Raw genomic sequence first — 26,523 nt, 5'->3', positions numbered from 1 at the left:
TATTTGAATATATACATGCCATGTTTGATTTTTAAAGTGGCAACAACTACATTGGTGTCTTCTCACGGTTTTTCCATCAGATTTGTTGAGGTATCTCAAATCTGGCAAGATAAAGGAAGCTATGGAGGGGCTATGAATTTTGAGGATCTTTGGCTTTTCTAAAGTAATCTGCTGGTCACATGATTTTGAGAACCACTGTCCTTGTGGCCTGAGAGAATGTTATATCCTAGTAATCACTGGGTTTTGATTTTCTTTTATGTCCTGCCCAGGCTCCTGCTTACATTCGGGAATGTGCCAGATTGCACTATTTGGGATCCAGAACTCAGGCATCAAAGGTAAGAATAGGAATCTGCTCTTAACCCAAACAAGGAGAACGTTAAGATTGGTGGAGTTTTAAAACAAAGTATGAAGTCAAAGTAAAAGCTTGGAAAATAAGTTTTTAGTATTATAGCTCAAAATTACTTAGTCATTTTGCCATAATGGAGAAGACTAAGAAGTAAGTTATGTATTAGAATATAAATGCTCCACATGTGAGGTGTGGTAGCTCAGGCCTGTAATCCCAGTGACTCTGGAGGCTGAGATGGGAGAATTCAGGTCTACGGTGAGCTGATTGTGCCACTGCATTCCAACCTGGGTAACACAGTGAGACCCTGTCTCTTGAAAAAAAAAGTCCCCCCTATACACTATTTTTATTTGCTTTCAGAGGCTCTCTACTGATAGATGGTGTCCTCTGCGCAAGAGTGATGACACAGACCCTGTGTTTCAAGGTTTTTCATAAAGTCCTTCTGATATAAATAATCTGTGAATAGCAAATGTGTTAAATATTTTATAGGAATGAAAGGACAATTTTATCAATTTTATATAATTCATTCCTATTTTAGGTTCATTGGTATGGTTAAACTCTATCAAATGGCTAAAAGACTTGAGACCACATGAGCTTAGATAGATAGGGAAATGTATAATGCTTATTCACAAGATTAGATATGATAATGATTTTTTTTTTTTTTTTTTTTTTTTTTTGTGACAGGGTTTCACTCTGTCGGGTAAGCTGGAGTGCAGTGGCATGATCTCGGCTCCCTGGTCCTCTCATGTCAACCTCCTGAGTAGCTGGGACTATAGGCATGCACCACCAGGCCCGCTAATTTTTGTATTTTTGGTAGAGACAGGGTTTCACCATGTTGCCCAGGTCTCAAACTCCTGGGCTTAAGTGGTCCAGCTGCCTCAGCCTCCCAGAGTGCTGGGATTACAGGCGTGATCCACCACATCCAGCCTAGATACGATTATTGAGTTTTAAAAGTAAGAAGTTATGGCCGGGTGTGGTGACTCATGCCTGTAATCCTAGCACTTTCAGAGGCCGAGGCAGGCGGATCACTTGAGATCAGGAGTTTGAGACCACCTTGGGTAACATGGCCAAACCCCGTCTCTGCCAAAAATGCAAAAAATTAGCCAGGTGTGGTGGCATGCACCTGTAGTCTCAGCTACTTGGGAGGCTGAGGTGGGCGGATCACTTGAGCCCAGGAGGTGGAGGTTGCAGTAAGCCAAGATGGTGACACTGTACTCCAGTCTGGGTGACAGAGTGAGACCCCATCTCAAAAAAATAAAAAAAGTGAGAAGTTAGGCACTTGATCTTTATGTGCCTGCTTGGGTCTCTTCCAAGCATACTTTCCTTTCTTTCCTGTTCTAAGCCTTTTTAAATAAACTTGCACTCCTGCTTTGAAAAAAAAAAAAAAAAAAAAAGTCAGAAGTTAAAAACTTTACAAGCACTTTTTGAGTACTTAAATTTTTCAAGTTCTATTCATCCTGTCATGGTTAGAAACTTAAGTTGTCCACTTGTGCTATTTTTTCTGCTCCTATTTGTTTCTCCCTCTTATTCAGCAAATATTCAGTGTTACCAGGAAAACAGTATTTGGTTTCAACTAGTTTAAATGGAGTGTGGTTTTTTGTTAGAGAGCTGTTTTTGTTCCTCTAGCACTGCTGTCTAGTTGTCATATGAAGTTGCCACATGTGGGAATGAGTATTAGCTAAGAGTCAGAGCCCTTGGGCTCCCAGGTGGATCTGTCACTTTAGTATCCAGATGACTTTAAACTTACAGTTTAACCTCAGTGTTTTTCCACTGTCAGATGGGAATCATGATACTTTCCATGCTTACCTTATTGAATTGTTGAATAAATTAATGAAATTAAAAGATGCTTTAAAAACTGAACTCTTATACAAATATAACTCTTGGTGGCAGTATTCTAAATGCACTTAGGTTCTCTGGGCAGGTCATGGGAGTGGGCTATTAATATAACCTATATTAATAGGTTCCTTGTTATCTGATAATAGTGTTAAGATTTTTCTTGTTCCTGAGTATAGGAGTATACCATGTCACCACTCTCCCTTTTTTTATTCCAGGTTTTTGTAAGAACCCCAAAACAAACTTGGCAGGATATATTAATTTACTCTTGTTTTAAATTTTCCTTAGGATGACCTTGACCTGATAGCTTCATGTCATACTAAGTCCTTTCAGCTGGCAAAGTCTCAGAAACGTAACCGGGTAGATTCCTGCCCTCACCAGGAGGAGACCCAGCAGCGTACGGAAGAGGCGCTGAGAGAGCTGTTTCAACACGTTCACAATATGCCAGAGTCAGCAAAGAAGAAACAACTTATTAGACAGGTGCCTAAAGGCAGGGAAGTCCCGATGGGGTTTAGGAGTGTAATCGTGGTTGTAGAATCAGTAGGTCATATTGTTAAGAATCTCATTTAATTTTTGGCTCAGCCAAGAAAGCAGGCTTGTCTATGGAATCTCCACGGTGATCTCTGTGCCACTGCTCCACTAGAGAAAGGAGTGGAGGCCCTTGATTTCTACAGTTAAACAGGAGGATCCAAGTGTGGTTAGAGTGTCTCTCATTTTGGTCATGTCCCAAGTTTGCTGAGAGAGGACCAGCAGTTACACTATATTGTTCCAAAGTTTAAACCCTCCAGATTTTCTTAGCAAATAACTTTTCTGAGCTTCAGATTTCTTGTTTGTAAAATGGTAATAGTAACCTCAATGTTTCATAGTTCTAAAAATTAGAGATAATCTATGTAGAGTGGCTGGCATAGCAAAGTCTAAGTGGTAACTTTTTACTAACAGAGTCGTTTGCAGTTAGAGAACACAATAAATCAGGGCCCTAGTGTGATACTAGAAAGTAGAAATTCTGGTGGCTAAGTTTGTTTATGCTGGAGCTATGGGAACAAATTTACTATTTTGGGGCTCAAAGTGTGGTTTAAGTAAGTCCTGTGACTTTGGTAGTTTCTTTCTCAGGAGATTAATTTTGTCTCAATCCCTCTTGAATTTTACCTGAACAGGCACGGTTAGCCTCTTGACTTTTATTCAACTGGGACTTTCTTGGAGGAGGAGTCTCTTTTTACTTATTTTATACCTACTCTCAGCATAAGGCCAGGTATAAACAAGTACTCAGATAATGGTGAACTGAGCTGTTCTTAAGAATTGACAAAGTCATTTGAGAAAAGTTTCTGCCATCTCTTTGAAGTTACTTTGAGATCTAGCAAATTGTGTTAGAATTTTACAGAATGTTGGCTGAGTATTGCTGCAGATTCAAACCAGTCTAGTGATTTAATTCTTGATAGAAACTAAGTAGTTTCATGTAGGACAGGTATAATGACTTCTTTCAACAAGAACGCTGATACCGGCTAGGCGCAGTGGCTCACACCTGTAATCCCAGCACTTTGGGAGGCCGAGGCGGGTGGATCACCTGAGGTTGAGAGTTCGAGACCAGCCTGACCAACATGGAGAAACCTTGTCTCTACTAAAAATACAAAATTAGGACCGGGCGTGGTGGCTCACGCCTGTAATCCCAGCACTTTGGGAGGCCGAGGCGGGCAGATCACCTGAGGTCGGGAGCTCGAGATCAGCCTGACTAACATGGAGAAACCTGGTCTCTACTAAAAATACAAAAAAAATCAGCCAGGTGTGGTGGCACATGCCTGTAATCCCAGCTACTCGGAAGGCTGAGGCAGGAGAATTGCTTGAACCCAGGAGCTAGAGGTTGTGGTGAGCTGAGATCATGCCATTGCACTCCAGCCTAGGCAACAAGAGTGAAACTCTGTCTCAGAAAACAAAACAAAACAAAACAAAAACAAAATTAGCCAGGTGTGGTAGCTCATGCCTGTAATCCCAGCTACTCTGGAGGCTGAGGCAGGAGAATTGCTTGAGCCCGGGAGGCGGAGGTTGCGGTGAGCCGAGATCATGGCATTGCACTCCAGCCTGGGCAGCAAGAGCGAAACCCTGTCTCAAATAAAAAAAAAAAAAACACTGATACTTAAGAAAGAAAAAAATTTTGCACTTTTTAGAAAAACAGAAAATTATAGAGAAGGATAAGAAGAAAGCAAATTACTCTTCCTGCCAGTGTTTATGTTGTGGGCATTTCTTTTGTCTTTTGGTCTTTTTCCTCTGGATATCTTTTTACATAGTTATGATCATACCATCTACTTTAAAATTTTTTCCTGTTTTCGCCAAACATGACAGTCTAAGCATTTGTTATGCATGCAGACAGACTCCTTCCATACACTTTATTTTATTTTTATTTTTAGTTTTAGTTTTTTGAGACAGAGTCTTGCTCTGTTGCCCAGGCTGGAGTGCGGTGTACGATCTCGGCTCACTGCCACCTCTGCCTCCCGGGTTCAAGCAATTCTTCTGCGTCAGCCTCCTGAGTAGCTAGGACTACACGCGTGCGCCACTATGCCTGACTAATTTTCGCATTTTTAGTAGAGATGGAGTTTCACCATGTTGGCCAGGCTGGTCTTGAGCTCCTGACCTCAAGTGATCCACCTGTCTCGGCCTCCCAAAGTGCTGGGATTACAGGTGTGAGCCACTGCACCTAGCCATCCTTCCATACATTTTAAATGCTGCTGTATCTTTTTTTTTTTTGAGACGGAGTCTCGCTGTGTTGCCCAGGCTGGAGTGTAGATGTAAGGCCTCAAATATGATCTTAAGTAAATATGATCTTAAGTAAAAGATCATATTTGAGTACAGTGTCTCGATCTCGGCTCACTGCAACCTCCGCCTCCTGGATTCAAGCAATTCTCCTGCTTCAGCCTCCCGAGTAGCTGGGATTACAGGCATGTGCCACCATGCCCAGCTAATGTTTTTGTATTTTTAGTAGTGATGGGGTTTCACCACGTTGGTCAGGCTGTTCTCCAACTCCTGAACTCAAATGATCTACCCGCCTCACCTCCCAAAGTGCTGGGATTACAGGTGCGAGCCACCGCACCCAGCCTGCTGTATCTTTTTGAAGAAACTATAATTTTATTGTGTTCTAATTTTTTCTCTATGATTATAAAAATTATACATGCTCACTATAGAAACATTGAAACTCTCAGAAGTGTGTAAAGAGAACATAAAAATGACCTATACACATCCAGAGGTAAACACTGATAACATTTTAGAGTATTTCCTCCTAGTGTTTCTCTCCATGAATATGTGTTTCACAATTTTCTTTTACTTAAGATCATATTTGAGCCCTTACATCTGGGCCAAAAGAAAAAATCATAATATGTATTGTTTTATATTCTGCCCTTTTCATTTAACTTTATATTACAAACATTTCTCGTATTATTAAAAGGCTATGAACAGTTTCAATGTTTATGTAATATTCTTTTTTTTTTTTTTTTTTGAGACAGAGTTCCCCTCTGTCACCTAGGCTGAAGTGCAGTGGCATGATCTCACCTCACTGCAGCCTCCACCTCCTGGGCTCAAACAGTTCTCCTGCCTCAGCCTCCCAAGTAGCTGAGATTACAGTGGAGCACCACCATGCCTGGCTAATTTTTATATTTTTAGTAGAGACAGAATTATACCATGTTGGCCAGGCTGGTCTTGAACTCCTGGCCTCAGGTGATCTGCTTGCCTTGGGTTCCCAGAGTGCTGGGATTATAGACATGGGTCACCATGCCCAACCTTAAATGTTTGTATAATATTCTATTCTGCATAACCAAATTTATACATAATTTGCCTACTAAAGGACATATTTGGGAATTATATTTTTAGTTTATAAATTTTGTTCATAAGTATTTTCATTGTAGATTATTTGCTAGAAGTGGCATGATGAACGAGTATATATTATTTTTTTGGCTGCTATATGTACTAGGTCCCTTTTAATAGATAAGTCCCTCTTTTTCTCCCTTTCTTCTTGTTTTTCCCCTTAAAACATTGCCAGTTTGTTTGAATACACTTTAAAATAAAAACTGGGTAAGTACCCTTTACCTAATTCCCCATAATATTAACATTATAAAAACTAAGAAATTAACATTAGTACAGGGCTGGGCAGGGTGGCTCATGCCTGTAATTACAGCACTTTGGGAGGCTGAGGCAGGCGGATCACCTGAGGTCGGGAGTTCGAGACCAGCCTGACCAACATGGAGAAACCCTGTCTCTACTGAAAATACAAAATTAGCCGGGTGTGATGGCGCAGGCCTGTAATCCCAGCTGCTCGGGAGACTGAGGCAGAGGAGAATCGCTCGAACCAGGGAGGCAGAGGTTGCTGTGAGCCGAGATCACGCCATTGCACTCCAGCCCAGACAACGAGTGAAACTCTGTGTCAAAAAAAAAAAAAAAAATTAGTACATTACTTATTAACATTACAGATTTTACTTTTTTCCCCCCCCCAATATCCTTTTTTTTTGCTCCGGGATCCAATCCAGGGTGCCACACTACATTTAGACACACACAGACACACACACACACACACACACACACACTCTCTCTCTCTCTCTCTCTGTCTCTCACTCCCTTTTTGTTTCTTTTTTCTATTTTTTTTTTGAGACGGAGTTTTGCTCTGTTATCAGGCTGGAGTGCAGTGGCACAATCTCCGATCTTGGCTCACTGCAGTCTCCACCTCCTGGGTTCAAGCGATTCCCCCGACTCAGCCTCCAGGATAGCTGGGACTACAGGTGTGCGCCACCACGCCTGCTAATTTTTTTTTGTATTTTAGTAGAGATGGGATTTCACCATGTTGGCCAGGATGGTCTCAATCTCCTGACCTCGTGATCCCCCCACCTTGGCCTCCCAAAGTGTTGGGATTACAGTCGGGAGACACCGTGCCTGGCCCACTCCCTTTTTCTTTATAGTCATGTGTCACTTGATGATTGGGATATGTTCTAAGAAATGTGTTTTTAGGTGATTTCATTGTTGTGTGAACATCACAGAGTGTACTTACATAAACCTAGACGGCATAGCTTACTACACACCTAGGCTGTATGGTGTAGCCTGTTGCTTCTGGGCTACAAACATGTACGGGATGTTACTGTATTGAGTACTGTAGGCATTTGTAACAATGGTAAGTATTTGTGTATCTAAACATAGGAAAGGTACGGTAAAAATATAGTATAAAAGGTAAAAAATAGTATACCTGTATCGGGCAGTTACCATGAATGGAGCTTGCAGGACTGGAAGTTATTCTAGGTGTGTCAGTGAGTGAGTAGTGAGTGAATGTGAAGACCTAGAACATTGCTGTACACGGCTGTAGGCTTTATAGTCACTGTACACTTAGGCTAGACTAAACATAACATTTTTTTCTTCAATAATTAATTACCTTTAGCTTACTGTAACTTTTTTGCTTTACAGACTTAAAACTTTTTTAGCTTTCTGACTCTTGTAATAACACTTAGCTTAAAACACAAAAACATTATGCATCTGTACAAAATATTTTCTTTATATCTTTATAAGCTTTTTTCTATTTTAAAAACTTTTAATTTTTTTTGTAAATTTTAAAACTTTTTAATTAAAAATTAAGACACAGCCTGGGCATGGTGACTCACTCCTGTAATCTCAGCACTTTGGGAGGCCAAAGTGGGAGGATTGCTTTAGGCCAGGAGTTCGAGACCACCCTGGGCAGCATTGACCTTGTATCCACAAAATATAAAAAAAAGTGAACTGGGCTCGTGAGTGTGTGCCTGTAGTCCTGCTACTCAGGAGGCCTCAGCCTCAGCAGGAAGAATCACTTGAGCCTAGGAGTTTGAGGCTGCAGTGAGCTGTGATCCCTCCCACTGCACTCCAGCCTGGGCAACAGAGCAAGACCCTGTCTCTAAAAAATAAAAAAACCCCAAAACTGAAGACACAAATATACACATTAACCTAGGCCTACACACAATCATTAATATCACCGTCTTCTGTCTCTACATCTTATTCCACTAGAAGGTCTTCAGAGGCAATAACACTCATGGAGCTGTCATCTCCTATGATAACAATGCTTTTTTCTAGAATACCTCCCGAAAGACCTGCCTGAGGCTGTTTTATAGTTAACTTTAAAAAAAAAATAAGTAGGAGTGCACTCTAAAATAATGGTAAAAAGTATAAATAATGATAAAAGTAGGCCGGGCGCGGTGGCTCAAGCCTGTAATCCCAGCACTTTGGGAGGCCGAGACGGGCGGATCACGAGGTCAGGAGATCGAGACCATCTTGGCTAACACGGTGAAACCCCGTCTCTACTAAAATACAAAAAAAAAAAAACTAGCCGGGCGAGGTGGCGGGCGCCTGTAGTCCCAGCTACTCGGGAGGCTGAGCCAGGAGAATGGCGTGAACCCGGGAGGCGGAGCTTGCAGTGAGCTGAGATCCGGCCACTGCACTCCAGCCTGGGCGACAGAGCCAGACTCCGTCTCAAAAAAAAAAAAAAAAAAAAGATAAAAGTATAGTATAGTAAATACATAAACCAGTAACATTTATTATTGTTTTTTTTTTTTTTTTGGAGATGGAGTCTCGCTCTGTCACCCAGGCTGGAGTGCAATGGTGTGAACTCGGCTCACTGCAACCTCTGCCTCCCGGGTTCAAGTGATTCTCCTGCCTCAGCCTCCTGAGTAGCTGGGATTACAGGCGCCTGCCACCACGCCTGGCTAATTTTTGTATTTTTAGTAGAGATGAGGTTTCACCCTGTTGGCCAGGCTGGTCTTGAACTTCTGGTCTCAAGTGACCCACCTGTCTCGGCCTCCTAAAGTGTTGGGATTACAGGTGTGAACTGCCATGTCTAGCCCATTTATTATCGTTATCAAGAATTACGTACTATATATAATGGTATGTACTAGACTTTTATACAGCTAGCCGTACAGTAGGTTTGTTTATTCTGGCATCACTGCAGTCATTTGAGTAACACATTGTGCTGTGATGTTAGGACGGCAGTGACGTCATTAGGTGATAGGAATTTTTCACCTCCATTATAATCTGATGGGACTACTGTCATATGTGTGGTCTGTCATTGACCAAAATGTCATTATGCGGTACATTATTGTATTTGAAACTTATTTGTGGAAGAAACTATATTGTCTTCCATAGACTGAGTTTTTTTTTTTTTCTTTTGAGACAAGGTCTAGCTATGTTGCCTAGACTGGAATGATGTGATCTCAGCTCACTGCAACCTCTGCCTCCTGGGTTCAAGCCATCCTCCCACTTCAGCCTCCTGAGTAGCCGGGACTACAGGCGTGTGCCGCCATGCCTGGCTAATTTTTGTATTTTTTGTAGAGACAGAGTTTCGCCATGTTGCCTAGGCTGGTCATGAACTCTTGAGCTCAAGTGATCTGCTGGCTTTGGCCTCCCAAAGTGCTGAGATTACAGGCATGAGCCACTGTGCTTGGCCTATAGTCTGGATTTTAATGATTGCATTCCTGTGATGTTATTCAACATGTTTCACAGTCCACTGTTCATGCTATAAACTGGTAGTTAGATCTACTTCTAGAGGTTTGATCTGATTCTAATTCAGTTTTTCAGGCTAAGAACTCTTTATGTGTGGTGTATACTTTTTTTTTTTCCTGAGTCTGTTGCCTAGGCTGGAGTGCAGTGGCACAATCATGGCTCACTGCAACCTCAACCTCCCTGGGCTCAGGTGATCATGATCCTCCCACTGCAGCCTCCTGAGTAGCTGAGACTGCAGATGTACGCCACCATGCCTGGCTAATTTTTGTATTTTTAGTGGCGTGTACTTTTTAATATGCATTTTAAAAAGGCTCTGGATACACCTTGCTAAATACCCTCCCAGAACATTTTGCCAGGTAACACTCCCCCGAGTTGGATATGAGAGAATTTACCTTACTGTACCCTTGCCAACATCAGGAACGATGCATTTTTACTTGTCCCAATTTATTCAGGAGGGATACTTACTAGCTAAGCTCTTTAGACGTGGCTAATTTTTCTGCTTGCCGAGATAATTAACTTTGAGAACCTCTTGGTAGTTTTATGTAAAAATAATTTTTAACCTCCAGAACTCGAACTGATAAAATTTCCAAATTTTTACAATTCCGAAATTTTCAAAGTATAGTTAGAAAAGGCAGAAGAGGCTGGGTGTGGTGGCCCACGCCTGTAATCCTAGCGCTTTGGGAGGCCAAGGTGGGCGGATCACTTGAGGTCAGGAGTTCGAGATCAGCCTGGCCAACACAATGAAACCCCATCTCTACTAAAAATAGAAAAAATTAGCTGAGTGTGGTGGCGCATGCCTGTAATCCCAGCTATTCGTGAGGCTGAGGCATGAGAATTGCTTGAACCTGGGAGGCGGAGGTTGCAGTGAGCTGCAATTGTGCCACTGCACTCCAGCCTGGGCAATAGTGTGAGACTCTTGTCTCCAACAACAACAACCAGAAAAGGCAGAAGAGTAGAAGAGGTAAATGCTATATTATTATTACTTTTTAAGTGGGAAATGAATGGCTAATCAAAGCACTGAATAAGATTATTCAATGCGTTGGGTCTTCTCATTTTCCACTTTAGGTACCTCCAGAGAGCTGATGTTGATAGCATTGACAAGTCTGCATTCTGATGTATTTCCTCTGACGATATTGTTGGCCGGCAGTCATGATAGATGTCCATTTAAAGAGTTTTAGTAACTTAAAAAATTTCTGTATGCAATTTATGTTAAATTAGGGACTGTTTTAGATTGTGCCAATAACTCTGTGGTTCCAAGATGCTTTGTTGCAAAAAAGTCTTGGTTAGCAGCTGAGGATCGTGGGTAAATTTCATAAACTCTCCAAGTCTCAGTTTTTTTGTCTGTAAAATAGGGACAGTAATTCTACATTCAAGGAATGTGGCGTGCAGAGCCCCTCAGAGCAATTGAATCCAATTCTTTTGGCATCATCATTTCTGACTTTGTGATTTGCTTGTTGACCTCCTAATCCATCTATGCACAGACTCAGTTTTTCCTGGACTTTTATTTACACTTAGCTATTAGTTGTCACAGAATGCTGTGTCTTGATGGGAAAATATTTATAAAATGTTCTCTATGTTTTCTTTTAGTTTAATAAGCAGTCATTGACCCAGACACCAGGGCGAGAACCTTCTGCTTCCCAGGTACAAAAGAGGGCTCGTTCACGCTCCTTCAGTGGGCTTATTAAGGTAGGTGTGCTGGGCTGTCATTTTCAGCATTGATTTTTAGGAAATGTAACAGTGTGATTTTTCTTGTGCATAAAAAGTTTTCTTCTGTTTTTGGGGACCCTATAAAGGACTAATTTATAAGGGGGTGAAGACAAAATGTTGAAAAGCTTTTATATTGCAAAGCGCTTTGCCGTGTTTCACATCAGAGAAGGGGCTCTGTGAAGTGAGGAGTACTAGAAGTAAGGGTCCTTCCTTTTCTTCTGGGGCTGAGGACAGAGTCTGCATTCCTGAGCAGTGTAAGCGGCCTCTTTTGTTTTCTGACCTGCTTCAAGTTACACACTTTTTAATGCAATTTGGTAAACCTGTGGAGAAGTGAGGAAGTTGTGACAGACTAGGGAAACTGTTAGAAAACGGAATTTTCTAATAGACTAGTGAGTTTTGATACCCCAGATTTTTGTGAGCTTAATATTTTTAACAGTTGTACTTTCTTCCATGTATCAAATTCAGTAAAAATCTTGTTTTTAAAACAAATACAAAATATGCTTCCATGTTATTGCTGCTGTCGTGGTGTTTGCAGATTAAATTTACAAGTCTTCAGACTATCGGAACTTGTAGTGAAGGAATATTGCCTTCAGGTGGCAGTAGATAACTTGATCATGGGGTTCAAATTTCCATGCATGAACTAAGGCAAGGTTTTGGTTAACTTGGAGAGAGATTAGTACCATACACTGCTTTTCTTTTCTACTTTTCTTTTTATTTTTTTGTTTTTTGGAAGAGATTGCTGCCCCCAAAGCACTGAGTATCCTTTTTTTAATTTATTTTATTTTTTTAATTTTTAGTTCTGGATACATGTGCAGGATTGCAAGTTTGTTATATAGGTAAATGTGTGCCATGGTGGTTTACTGCACCTGTCAACCCATCACCTAGGTATGAAGCCCAGCATGCATTAGCAGCTATTTTTATTAAAAAAATTTTTTTTGAAACAGAGTCTCACTGTTGTCACCCAGGCTGGAGTGCAATGACACAGTCTCGGCTCACTGCAACCTCCCCCTCTTGGGTTCAAGTGATTCTCCTGCCTCAGCTTCCCAAGTAGCTGGGATTACAGATGCCTGCCACCATACCCGGCTAATTTTTGTCTTTTTAATAGAGAGGGGTTTCACCATGTTGGCCAGGCTGGTCTGGAACTCCTGACCTCAGGTGATTCGCCCACTTCAGCCTCCCAAATTGCTGGGATTACAGGCATAAGCCATTGCGTCTGGCCAGCTATTTTTCTTAGTACTCTCTCTCCCCCAGCCACACCCCCCAACAGGCCCCAGTGTGTGTTACTCCCCTCCCTGTGTCCATGTATTCTCATTGTTTAGCTCCACTTTTTTTTTTTTTTTTTTTTTTTTTTAGATGGAGGCTCTCTCTGTCACCCAGGCTGGAGTGCAGTGGCTTGATCTCGGCTCACTGCAGCCTCCGCCTCCTGGTTTCAAGCCATTTTCCTGCCTCAGTCTCCCAAGTAGCTGGGACTACAGGCGTGCACCACCATGACTGGCTCATTTTTGTATTTTTAGTAGGGATGGGGTTTCATCATGTTGGCCAGGCTGGTCTCAAACTCCTGACCTCAAGTGATCCACCCACCTTGGCCTTCCAAAGTGCTGGGATTATAGGCGTGAGCCACTGCACCCGGTCAGCTCCTACTCATAAGTGAGAACATGTGGTGTTTGGTTTTCTGTTCCTGTGTTAGTTTGCTGAGGATAATGACTTCGTTTTATTTTGATTTTTTGGTGTTTTGCCCTGCTTTTCTTTTAAAAATTGTTATTAAGATCTATAATTCCAGCCACATAAGGAGCTCTTTGTTTAAAATTTAAAATTTTTGCCCTAAAAACAAATAACTTGTAATATTTATTTTTTTATTTTTGAGACAGTGTCTTGCTCTGTTGCCCAGGCTGAAGTACAAGTGGCACTATCGTGGCTTATTGCAGCTTTGATCTCCTGGGCACTCAGCTATCCTCCTTCTTTAGCCTCCCAAGTAGCTGGGACCACAAGTGCATGCCGTCACGCCTGGCTGATTTTTAAATGTTTGTAGAGATGGGATCTTGCTGTGTTGCTGGTCTTTTTTGTTTCGAGACAGAGTCTCTCTCTGTGTCTCAGGCTGGCGTGCAGTGGTGTGATCTCAGCTCACTGCAACCTCTACCTCTGGGGTTCAAGCGATTCTTCCACCTCAGCCTCCCGAGTAGCTGGGATTATAGGTGCCCACTACCATGCCTGGCTAATTTTTTGTATTTTTAGTAGAGACGGGGTTTCACCATGTTGGCCAGCCTGGTCTTGAACTCCTGGCCTCAGGTAATCTGCCCGCTTCGGCCTCCCAAAGTGCTGAGATTACAGGCGTGAGTCACCATGCACAGCCTGTGTTGCTGATCTTGAATTTCTGGGCTCAAGCGATCCTCCTGCTTTGGCCCCCTAAAGTGCTGAGATTACAGATGTGAGCCACTGTGTCTGTAATTTTTTTTTTTTTTTAAGGTACAGCTGTTAGCATTTACAAATTCATCTTACTGTAATTTTGGTCCTAGTTATAATTTATAGATATCTAGAATTCACTCTCAATCCTGACCTGGGGCCAGTAGCTTCTAGGACATTAGGCTTTAGTTGACACCAAAATTTCCTTTGCCATCTACAGAGTGAAAAGGCAACCCCTGGATTGGGAGAAAATATTTGCAAATCATATATATGATTAGGGGTTAATATCCGTAATAATCTAAAGAACTCCTGTAACTCAACACAGCAAAAACAACCTCATTAAAAAGTGGGCAAAGGCCGGGCGTGGTGGATCACGCCTGTAATCCCAGCACTTTGGGAGGCTGAGGTGGGCGGATCATGAGGTCAGGAGATTAAGACCATTCTGGCTAACACGGTGAAACTCCATCTCTACTAAAAATACAAAAAATTAGCCGGGCATGTTGGCACGTGCCTATAGTCCCAGCTGCTCTGGAGGCTGAGGCAGGAGAATCGTTTAAATCCAGGAGGCGGAGGTTGCAGTAAGCCGAGATTGCGCCACCGTACTTCTGCCTGGGTGATAGAGCGAGACTTCATCTCCAAAAAAAAAAAAAAAAAAAAAAAGGAATAAAATAGACATTTCTCCAGAGAAGATGTACAGATGGCCAAGAAGCACATGAAAAGATGTTCAACATTACTAATCATTAGGGAAATGTAAATCAAAACCACAAGTAGATACCACTTCACACCCACTAGGATGGCTATTATAAAAAAAAAAAATAACAAATGTTGATGAGGATGTGGAGAAATTGGAATCCCTGTGCACTGTTGATAGGAATGTAAAATGGAGCAGCTACTGTGGAAAACAGTATTGCAGTTCCTAAAATTTTTTTTTTTTTTTTTTTGAGACGGAGTCTTGCTCTGTGCCCCAGGCTGGAGTGCAGTGGCGCGATCTCGGCTCACTGCAAGCTCCGCCTCCCGGGTTCACGCCATTCTCCTGCCTCAGCCTCCCGAGTAGCTGGGACTACAGGCGCCCGCCACCTCGCCTGGCTAATTTTCTTGTATTTTTAGTAGAGACAGGGTTTCACCGTGTTAGCCAGGATGGTCTCGATCTCCTGACCTCGTGATCCGCCCGTCTCGGCCTCCCAAAGTGCTGGGATTACAGGCTTGAGCCACCGCGCCCGGCCTCTAAAAAATTTAAAGAGAATGACCTTATCATCCAGCAATGCTACTCCCGGTATATACCCAAAAGAATCGAAAGCAGGGTCTTGAGGCAATATTCGTACACCCGTCTTCATAGCAGCATTATTCACAATAGCCAAAAGGGAGAAGCAACCCAGCTGTCTATTGACCAATGAATGAATAACAAAACTTGGATATACAGATAATGGAACATTATTTGTCCTTAAAAAGGAAGGAAATTCTGACATATTCTACAATATGCATGAATCTTGAAGACATTATGCTAAGAGAAATAATCCAGTCATAAAAGGAAAAATACTGTATGATTCCACTGAGGTACCTATGAGTCAGGTTTGTAGAGACAGAAAGTAGAGAAGGTGGTTGGTTGTCAGGGGAGCTAAGAGTATGAAGAGAATGAGGAAATATTATTTAATGGGTACAGTATTTATGTTTGGGAGGATGAGAAAGTTCTGAAGATGGATGATAGTGATGATTGCACAACACTATGAAGATACTTAATACCACTGAACTGTATACTTAAACATGGTTAAAATAGGGGCCGGGCGCGGTGGCTCACACCTGTAGTCCCAGCACTTTGGGAGGCTGAGGCGGGTGGATCACAACGTCAGGAGATCAAGACCATCTGGCTAACACGGTGAAACCCCATCTCTACTAAAAATACAAAAAATTAGCCGGGCGTGGTGGCAGGCGCCTGTAGTCCTAGCTACTCGGGAGGCTGAGACAGGAGAGTGTCGTGAACCTGGGAGGCAGAGCTTGCAGTGAGCCAAGATCGCGCCACTGCACTCCAGCGTGGGTGACAGAGCACGACTCAGTCTCAAAAAAAAAAAGATTAAAATAGTACATTTTATGTTATGTTTCTTTTATCCCATTAAAAAAAAAAATCTCTTAGCTAGAATCCTAAAAGTGCATTTACCTGCTTATTCAGGGCTAGTAAAATGAACGTCCTTAGTTTATTCTCATTTTTTTCTTCTCATTTGGAAGAATCTATCATTCCCTCTGACTTCCCTGTAATAGAGATGATTGATAATCAGAAAGGTTATAGTCAGATAAATGTTTCTCTATGTGTTAGTCTTTTTTTTTTTTGTGAGACACAGTCTCACTGTGTTGCACAGGCTGGAGTGCAGTAGCATGATCTCAGCTCACTGCAACTTCCGCTTCCCGGGTTCAAGTGATTCTCATGCCTCAGCCTCCCGAGTAGCTGGGATTACAGGCATGCACCACTATGCCCAATTAATTTTTGTATTTTTAGTAGAGACAGTATTTCACCATGTTGGCCAGGCTGGTCTTAAACTCCTGGTCTCAAGTGATTCACCCGCCTCAGCCTCCCAAAGTGCTAGATTATAGGTGTGAGCCACCGCTCCTGGCCTAAAATATTATTTTTAACTTGTGTTTTCCCTCAGCCTTATCAAGGTATAATTGACCATCTAGCCTATCTCGATCCCTTTTTTGGCTAGAGATTTTTCCTGTAGAACTCCTCTCATGTAAATTATTTATTAAATCAGAATGTGCTGAATATTGCTGCTGATATTTATAATGTAGGGTTTAATGTTCTAGTTTTGATATGTTCTTTTTTTGGAATTCAAATTTATTCTCTAAGGGAAAAAAAGAAAGATTTCTCCAAAGATGGTAGAATTGTCACTGTTGGCGGTTATGTAAACTACATCATTTCTAAGCTGTTCAGAGATGAAAGAGCTTTTAGTCTTGCTCTGAATGTCAGTATAGTCATGTGACCCCCTTAAGAAGGCCTCTACCTTCTTGTCGCTATATTAAGAACTCTTATAGAATGTCTCCAAATGTTCCAGTCCTGTGTGAGTAAATGACAGGGAGGAAGAAGTGCCTTAGAGAAGAACCAGCCTAAGTATCCCTTAGTGGTGAATAGGGGGAGGGACTTTTTAAATAGTTGTGAGAGACAGCACATCTTTGGAGAAAAAATTATGTGATGAGTAACTGGTGTTTCTATATTGTGAGTTAACTGGTCTCAGAAGCACACTGTAATTGACCTATATTAGCTTGTTTAAATCCACTATAAAGTTGCTTCTAACCTTTCAGCCCTTTTAAATGTGGAAGAAAAGTGATCACTTAAACAAAAGTAATGATTTGGGGTTTTTTTGGTAACATACTTTGGCCTCTCTTGTGTAAGATGGCCTGAGAGGGTCCATACAGAGTTATCAGAATGCTGAGATTTTTTTTAACCCAAGGACATTACAGTTTTGAAGGCTAGTATACAGTTTTGAAAGCTATCCTAGCCTTCACCACTATTGATACAGTAGGTGTTTATAAATCAAATGTTTTCTGTTCTTAAATCAGCGGAAGGTCCTGGGAAATCAGATGATGTCAGAAAAGAAAAAGAGGAACCCCACTCCAGAATCTGTGGCCATTGGTGAATTGAAGGGAGCCAGCAAAGAAAATAGGAACTCAGTAAGACACTGTTCTTTGGACTGTCTGTCTGTGTGTATATATTTGTAGAAAAGAGGAAAATTGATATACTGTCATCTGTTTTTCTGTGTTTCTTTGGGCCATTCAAATGGCTTTTTCTCAGTCCTTTCATTTATGCTACCTTCTTTCTGTTGGTTTTCATTGATTCATTCAACAAACACACATTTTGAGTTCAAGAAGGATATCACTAGTCACAAGCAGATGAGTAATACAGTACAATAGCTCCTTAAACAAGTGCTGGAGGAAGCAGTTAGTTCTTACTGGGAGATTCCACAGGTGACAGGTGACACTTGAGCCACAGGTGACAGGTGACATTTGAGGTCTACATTATCTGTGGGGTGGTGCTTCAAGATATCCTAGGCATGCCTACTTCATTAAGCCAGCAGTAAATCAGTTAAGATTAATGAGATATAAATATGTCAGTCTCAGAAAAACTCTTCACATTGAAATTAAACAAATAATTCATTTAGTAAAGTCTCTCTATAGGAATGCCATTAGAACATTGAAACAACTGTACAATTTTCTTATTACAGTTATTTTCTGGCTCTCCAGCTGTCACGATGACACCAACAAGATTGAAGTGGTCTGAAGGGAAGAAAGAGGGGAAAAAAGGTACTAATTGTACTTACTCTCTGTTCTTACTAAACGTAATTCTTTTCTGCATGTAGTCAGTAGCATTTGTTTGAATTCCCAGGATAGTACATTTGTAGTCAGAAGTGACATAAAAATTGCAAGACCACATCCTTGCCCTTGAGTTCATACCCCAGGTGGTTATTGAACCATCCACTCAGCATTGTCTTGGGTGCTAAAGGGTAGAGCTGTGAACACAGACCTACATGGTCCCTGTGTTCTTGTACAGACAGGACACATGGGGAAAATACCTTAAGAATACTTGCGAAGCAAATTAAAAACAAGTGTAAATGGATTTGTGGAACCAAGTTCAACAGTGCTGGGAGCATGCTTATGGAATAGTTAGGTTCCTTTTCTGTGTAGGCGAGCCCTAATTAGTGAAGCTTTCCAGATCAACAGCTCGTGCCTAAGAATCCTGGACGTCATATCATACAGCATATTTTGGGGGCTATTTAGGACAAAGAGGACTGTTTAATGCTGGGACTGCTGATAGTCCCAGGCTCTTCTGGTAAAAGGCTGCTGTGCCTTCCTCTGAAGGAGCCAAGTGGGCCAGTGGAAAGGCTGTGAGATTTGTGGTTAGTCCTGATGGGAGTTATCATTCCTCTGACCCAGGAAAACCACTCATTCTCTCTGAATTCAAGTTTTCTCCTCTGAAAATGAGGATAAAAGTTACATCTACTTCATAGATTTATTAATTTATTATGAGGCTCAATTGAAATAATGTTTTGGCAGCACATTGTCATTGTTAAAGCATTAACAAGTGGTTATAGTTGTTACTATAGAAAACGGGCTGAAACCTGGTCTTGTTATATAAGGCTCATGTGGCAGCTGAAATGAGTCTGGTTTGACATGATCGTTTTATCGCTGGGACATGAGCATAATTACTATTTGAGACATCAGCAATAGAAAGAGAACAAAAGCCTAATCCTTTTGGATAAATTCTTTTCTGGAAAATTAGATTTCAGTATATTCTTCTTACTTATCCTTGAATGAATTATCTAAACTCTCTTTTCTTTCCTGCTTGCTTCTGTCTTCTATGCTGGGCTGTCTAATTGAGACAAGATGGGTGTTTGAGTTTTTTGTGTCTAAATATTTCTGTATGTCCGTGAATCAAAACCAAGCATAAGTTATTTTTGAAGGCTACATTGTTTTGTATCAGTTACACCTTTTGTTGCTTTCATTTTTGAAAGACATCTGGAAATAATATCTTTCTGTATTGACAACTCTACCTTGGAAATAAAGACATTTTTTAAAAACCAGTTTAATATTTCACCAGTAAGCTTTAGAGCAGGGATTCTTGACCTTGTCATCTGTGGACTTCCTAAATGGTCTAATAAAGTTCTCGGTATTGTTGATGGAATCTTTTATGTAGGTATATATGTGTGTTTTTCTGGGGGAGAGAATATATAGTTCTAATTAGATTCTCAAAAATGTTAGTAGTTCATAGAAGTCAAGATAACGAATGGCCCTCAATTGGATCAGGCAATGGCACTTTCACTTTACTGTCTCCTGGTCACTTCCTCTCTCTGGAAATGCCTTCCTGGTGTTATGATGCTATATTATTCTCTTTCTCCTTCTTCCTCTTTAATTCTTTTCCTTGTCTGCAGTGGCTTACTGTTGTTTGCCTATTCCACTACATCTTTATTTTTTTCAACACTCTATCTTAAGTTCTCTGCTCTTTTCTGCTCTTGCTTCTCCTGCCTCTTTGCAGCTTGGTCTCCTTCCACTGCTCAGCTCTGCTCTCTTTGTGATAACTACTTCCAGCCTGGCAACTCCAGGTCTGAACTCTCTTCAGACGTTGGCAGTCTCCAAGCCCACAGATCCAGGTGCCTGCCATATATTTCTTTTACACAACAATGAATACACAACCCCAGAGTTTTTGATAGTGATGTTTATAATAAAGGAAAATATTCTTTGAAGAAGATAATGACATTTTATTACTATGATCAACAACATAATCCAAAAAGACTTTTATTTAATACAGGATTTCTCAACCTTGGCGCACTACTGACATGTTGGTTCAGATAATGCTTTGTGGCGGGAGCTGCCATATGCATTGTATGATGAGCAGCCTTCCTGGCCTCTACTCTGTAGATGCTGGGAGCATTCTTCCCCCCGTTGTGATAAGTAAAAGTGCTTCTAGGCATTGCCAAATGTCCCATGGGGGTGAGAAGGCAAAGTCACCTTCACATGAGAACTACTGATTTAGCACCTACTTATTAATGGCCATTAGTTTCAGTAGTCAAAATCTTACCCATTCTTCAAAGTCTAGCCTAAATCTCACCTCCTCTTTGAAACTTTCTCTGGCTAATGCAGCTAGATATAATATTTTTTCCTTTGAACTTATTAATGCTACAAAAATATTGACAGTATGATTTACTATATTTACTTCACATGTGTTGTCTTATCTCTGTAACTAGTTTCTCTTCTAGAAGACAAACGTCAGACTTAGTGTATTTGTGGCCTTCTGTCTCCTGTTCTTCTCTTCCTCTGAAAAATGACAGTGCCTTGTGCTGAGTTGACTTTTAGTAAACATTCACTGTTGAGAGGGGTAGTGGTGGTAGGAGCATGAGTTCTGCATTCAGCTGGGCTTGGGTTCCATTCCCAGTTTTGCTGCTTGATAGCTATTAGTCCTCGGGCAAGTGAACTGTGTAGGCTGTGGATTCTTCCTCTGTAAAATGGTAGGAGTAGTACCTCATATACTGGTTATTGTGAGGATAAATAATGTACATAAATAACTTAGAGCAGCACAAAATATGCACTTATTCTTAGCTGTTATAGCCATTAAGATGATTTAATGAACGAGATTATGTCAGGCAGATGTTTATTTGGCAGAGTCACAAATTCTTAATTAAACTCATTAGCCCTCAGTTTGGAGAAGATACTAAGTGTAGACCCTGTGGCTTCTGAATGGGATGTTTGCAAAAAGAAATATTTAAGAACATGTCTAATGCTCTTGTTTTTCCTTCAACCTAGGATTTCTCTGAAGGATCCAGAGTTGTCTCCTATGGTCCATGCAGAATTTTCTCTTTAGTGGACAAGGTGTTACTCCTGCCCACAGCAAATCTTGGACTTGCAGCTTGCTTGCTGCATTTTGAATTGTCAAGGCCAACTAATACCGTGACCCAACTGATACCTCTAATCCCACTCACTGGATGATGTTTGTAAGCTGTGCCTTCTGAGAGAGTGCTTAGGCTCTCTCTCTCTTTTTTAATATTATGGGGGAACCACTAACTGTCCAACCAGCTTATATAGCACAGTAAGGTGGGCTTCAGTGCTCATTCAATGTAGGCAGATTCCACTTTTGAAAAAAATATGAGATGTGTGCTCAACTGCCAGTAATTTTTGAAAAAGCACTGTCAGTCCTAGTGGCTTGATGTTATTTTTAATGGATATTTTGGGTTTTTCTCTGTTTTGATAGTGTTGGGTATTTGGTTGTTTTTGTTTATTTCTTTGTTTTAAAAGCCATGTTTTTGGATGGGCTCTAAGCTAGATGCCTTTCCCTTGTTTTCACTTTGAGCGCTGGGAAAACTCTTTATCTTATGAGGCTGTATTCCTCAATACCTAATTTGTGTCCAAAGAATTTATAGCTTTTCTGGACATTATTTCTTGGGTCTGACACCAGAGTATTTGACCTGCAGTATTGAAAAAGAGAATTCAGAATGATACAATATTTTAACAAATCTTAATTATTAAACTCTTTTCCTTCCTTCTTTCCATCCATTTCTCCCTCCCTTGTCCATCTCTTTCTCTTTCCCTTTCCTCAGTGATGTCATAATAATTGTGTTTTGCTGAACTTGTTACCCATTCAATTTCCTCTTGACTAAAACATCTCTGGTGCCAACGTAATACTTCTGAACCAAATCACTGTGACTCAAGAAAAGTCACTGACAGCATAGTAGAAGTTTGCTAAAATATTTGTATGTGGGGGAAGCTCTGGAGTGTGCCTAGGAGGGGCTGGCTGCCTTTATGTCCCAGGATGAGTCTTCATGGGTGGGATTATATTGCACCCTCTCAGGGTGCAGGCTAGACCGTCTCCTGAGAATGAGTTAGAATCCAAAAAAAGAAGCCAGCAGCAGCCTCTGCAGGGTTGACACGATTTAAAGGAGAGAATGTTCTTATTTGGAAGCAACTGTGGCTTATCACCAGTGTTCAAGGAGTATTACTGTGCCGCCCTCTCCTTGTCAGAAGGGGCACAGGTGGTAATTTGGAGATGGGGCCAGAGCTTCTGGTTTTTGGACTTGGTGTGTTCACATATGTTGGATGGAGCAGTGGCATGGCTTCGACCTAGTATGAACTGGTGTCTGCCCAGAGAGCAGCACGTGGCAGGGGAGAATGCTCAGGTTTGTGCCTGGCTCTGTGGAGCTCTATAACCCTTCTCACCCTGTGGGTTGGAGCCGAGTCAGGCCACTATGGGGAAGCAGTTGCCCCACAAAATGTGGTTTACTGACCTATTTCTAAACTGTTGAATATGCTGCACCATTGCCGAAATGAAAGATGACTCTGGGGGAGCAGCGTTTGGTCTTGTGCCCAGCTGGCAGCCCTCTCTGCCAGCCTTTCTGCTGCTTTTGCTGCTGTAACAGCAATAGTGGAGAAAAATGTAAAATTTGGTCTTCTAGCTTAATAGAGTGTGAACAATAGATGGTTAGGAAAACAAAACTGCTTAGAAGCCCCTTTCTCTAGAGTAGTTTTATGTCATTTTTAAAAACGCATATTAGCAAATTCATTTGCGTAGGTTTCTATTAAATATTTGACTTTTTTTTCTTATTAAGAAAATGAAATCCCTTACACCAGATAGCAGTTAATTCAAACAGAAAACCCTTTTGGTATCACCAAATTGAAATGGTGTTCTTCCTTAACTCTTCTTTCCTTTATTTGTTTAGATGTGCTTCATCCTGAAGTGGTGCTGTGGTCTGTTCAACAGGGCTGGCATCAGGTAGAGGGAGCAGAGTGGTGACCTGATAGCTCCTTGTCATTGTGTTAGTTTTTGGTTCTATTTAAGGGAAGTAGCTGAGATTGAGATGGATGTAGATGCTCTTTGGGTGAATGGAATCAGAAAACAAGGGTTGTGTTCTGGGGTGAGGGTCGCGAGAGAGATATTTATCACATGCACATGCGTTTATATAGCTGGTCTCCTTGGGTAGTTTGTGTGTGTTTTGTTTATTTATTGAGGATGTTTTCCCTTGCTTTAGGGGTTTATAGGTCATTTTTCTTAATAGAAGCTATGATTGACTTAGAATCCAAATTTGAGGAGTAAGCAGCATAACCTTCTACCTTGTAATATGTAACTATTCTAATCCTGTGGAATCTTACAGAAAACACAGACAAAACCCCTTTTATCATTTGCCACAGAAGCTGCTGTCTCCCTTCTGATTTGGTGGGCAGGTATTGTTTTTGAGCCAGTATTTAACAGAGTTTTTTAATCTATAAGATTGTTTTTGAATCCATTTCATTGTGTTTGTTTTTCATGTTGGAACAATCTCTTTGAGAGTGCCTCTTCTTGTGGTTTTTACAACTTCATTTCTTTCTGGGGTCACCTGTGATGGGCTTTGATGTGGTGTCAATATGGGGCGTTGTGTTTGTGCCAGGATACACATATTAAACTGTAGGCCACCTTCCTGGTCCAGACTGTACTGTGTGAACCCCACTGACTGAACTGGTGAGAACCGTAGGTGTTGGAGTTTATCACCTTTTACAATGATAAACTTTTGCATTGGGACCAATGAATGTGGTGTGGAAAACGCTGCCAGCAGTGAAAGAGCATCAGGAGATACTGACTCTTCCTGAGTGCCAAAATAGGAGCAGGTAATGAATTGTAACCAAAACTACAGCTGATCCTCCACAAAAGAAAGTTCTTTACCCAGAATGTCCTTCCAGAGTCATTCAGGAAGGATAAGGGAATACCCTTGGGAAATGGGCTAGTGGAGGGCTGTTGACTACAGTGACACCTGGGTGCTCCAGAGGTCTGTTCTGTTAACCTAGAACAGAACAGTCGATCCTAGAGTGTCAGAACAGAGCCATTCTCTCCTCCTGAGTAGGAATGTTTCTGTTCAGCTTCCCTCACAGGAGCCTGTGTTAGCATACAGTTGAAAATACTGCCTTCTAGGAGAACCTGTGGTCATTGGGAACGTGCCCCACCGTGACTGGCCATGCAACCGGGTGATTTTTAGAAATAGACGTCTCTAGACTCTGTCTTCTTTCCTACAAGGCCTCATACAGATGCTTGAGGCTAATGGCCCCCATTCTGAGGTCATTTTTGTGTAGAACTCCTTTCCCCAGGAGAGAACCTTATCTCTGCCCTCCTTTACCCTGAAACCTTCAAACAGAAGATAGGACCTAGATCTAAACCTAGATACTAGCATTTTGTGGGCTTGTCTAGAATTTGGGGAAGATTTGGGTTCCTAAGATGCACAGGCTTTTTACACCAGTGGTGATTAACTCAACTAAAACTCACTGTAGGAAGTTAGCTTCCCTAGACAGCTAATGCTAAGATCTTCTACCAGCATAGAGTTGACAGAAGCAGGCCAGCGAGGAGATGTGGGACATAATAGCCTGAGTGCTTGGGTTACCATGGAGACTGGAGTGTGTGAGGCCATAGCCTATGCTAAAGAGCCATGGAGCCCTCCCCTGGCCATGTCTGGGGACAGATAGAACCTGTGGGGGGAAATATTCCCTCACCCCAGGGTTCTTTCTGCAGAGCAGGGGTTGTCTTTGTCCTATCCCTGAGCTTGCTCAACAAGAGAAACAAGGTTTCTTAACTGTTTTGTTTAAAGTTTTCATTCTTATTTGACTATATGTGTGTAATTGTAAAGAAACGATCCTATGCATTGTCTTTCTTTTATATTCTTGTAATATTCTGAAATTAAAATTGTTTTGTTTCATATCCAGAGGTTTGACTGGTCTATTAGTTCACATTTTGACTGCTGATTTTGAAGAGAGCTTTTCTCTTGTTCTGAGGAAAGTGAAGCCTCTAGAAAGGCTCCTCTTTGGCTTGTTTTTAGCTGGGTGGGTGGGTTCGGGAGGAGCGGGGTTTTTGGCTGATAAGAAGTATGATTTGGAGCCTCCAGGATCCTGAGCTTCCTAATTTCCCATGACTGAGTCTAGAATGCTTCACATGGGTTTCAGTTTCTCACATTTTTATTTCTTCATTTAAAAAATAAGGAGTGATGGTTACAATAACAGGAAAACCTAGATGAGGTTTTCATTTGAGGCAGGAAGGTGTGTTTAGACAGCTCAGGTTGAAATGTTCCTGCTGCTGTCTTAGTGGGCTTGGGCTGCTTTAACAGAACACCATAGACTAGGTGGCTTCTCAACATAAAAAATGTGCGTCTTACAGTTCTGCAGTCTGGGGAGTCCAAGAACATGGCGCCAGCAGATTGGGTGTCTGCTGAGGGTGCACTCCCTGGTTCACAGACAGCCGTCTTCACTGTAACCTCACATGGTGGAAGGGATGAGGGATCTTTCTGGAGCTTCTTTTAGAGGAGCACTAATCCTATTCATGAGGGCCCTGCCAAAGACACTCCCAAAGACCCCTCCTCCCAAAGACCCTACCTCCGAATATCATCACATTGGAGATTAGGTTTCAAAAGTAATTTGTGGGAATACAAACATTCAGTCTATAGCTGCTGCTTTTTTTTTTTTTTGGAGATAGCATCTTACTCTGTCACCCAGGCTGAAGTGTAGTGGTGTGATCTTGGCTCACTGCATCCTCCGCCTTTGAGGCTCAGGTGATCCTCCCACCTCAGCCTCCCAAGTGGCTGGGGCTACAGGTGCGTGCCACCACACCCAGCTAATTTTGTATTTTTTGTAGAGAAGGGGTTTTGCCATGTTGGCCAGGCTGGTCTTGAACTCCTGGACTCAAGTGATTTTCCCCGCCTCAGCCTCCCGAAGTGCTGGGATTACAGGCGTGAGCCACTGTACTCGGCCTGTGGCTGTGATTTATTAGGTATGTGACTTTGGGTATGTCCCTGAATCTCCTGTCCCCTCATCTGTAAGGTGGGGAGAATGGTATCCATCTCAATAACAAGGATCTCGCACGGAGGATTTTAATCTAAGGTCTGTGATTATGCTTCAGGACAATGGTTTGCCCCTGTAATTCTATGTAAAATTTTGTTTACATTTGCATTTTTCTAGGGGAGAGATTCATAACTTCTACAAGAATCTCAGAGGAATCCTTGATGATTAAAATACTGAGAATCACTAGCCTTACACAGTGCTGGCAGATGGCAATTATTCATTAAAGGTTAATTCTCTTTCTCTCTGCCAAGGATAAATTTTATAATCAGCAGGTCATTGATGCTGACATAGCTACTTTGATGACAAAGGTGTTATTTAAATCCTGAATAGAAATAAAATACTCTACAGTTGTCTTTACTTTGTTACTTACCCACACATTCCTCTTTTGCCATGTTAGCTTCTGAGGCGCTATTCAGAGCTACTTGTCCCTCTCT

General features: G+C 41.6%; 1 protein-coding gene across 23 annotated transcripts in view; it reads left to right on the top strand.

Moving 5' to 3' along the window:
* Window positions 1–24,960, top strand: part of ARHGAP19 (Rho GTPase activating protein 19) — a 79,819-nt gene extending 54,859 nt beyond the window's left edge. For 19 of the 23 annotated variants that reach the window (XM_074002360.1, XM_074002356.1, XM_074002361.1 and 16 more), the window contains 6 exons: window positions 270–335; window positions 2,465–2,656; window positions 11,249–11,347; window positions 17,315–17,425; window positions 17,977–18,055; window positions 21,050–24,960. In XM_074002360.1, the coding sequence (XP_073858461.1) occupies window positions 270–335; window positions 2,465–2,656; window positions 11,249–11,347; window positions 17,315–17,425; window positions 17,977–18,055; window positions 21,050–21,060 (558 nt within the window). In that variant the 3' untranslated portion in view covers window positions 21,061–24,960. The remainder of the gene's footprint in view (window positions 1–269; window positions 336–2,464; window positions 2,657–11,248; window positions 11,348–17,314; window positions 17,426–17,976; window positions 18,056–21,049) is intronic. The other 4 variants (XM_074002351.1, XM_074002348.1, XM_074002352.1 and 1 more) reach the window with 2 other exon arrangements.
* Window positions 24,961–26,523: the final 1,563 nt, after the last annotated feature.

This window comes from Macaca fascicularis, chromosome 9 (genome assembly GCF_037993035.2).
Source record: "Macaca fascicularis isolate 582-1 chromosome 9, T2T-MFA8v1.1".
NCBI lineage: Eukaryota > Metazoa > Chordata > Mammalia > Primates > Cercopithecidae > Macaca > Macaca fascicularis.
This window is presented reverse-complemented; position numbering and strand designations above follow the sequence as displayed.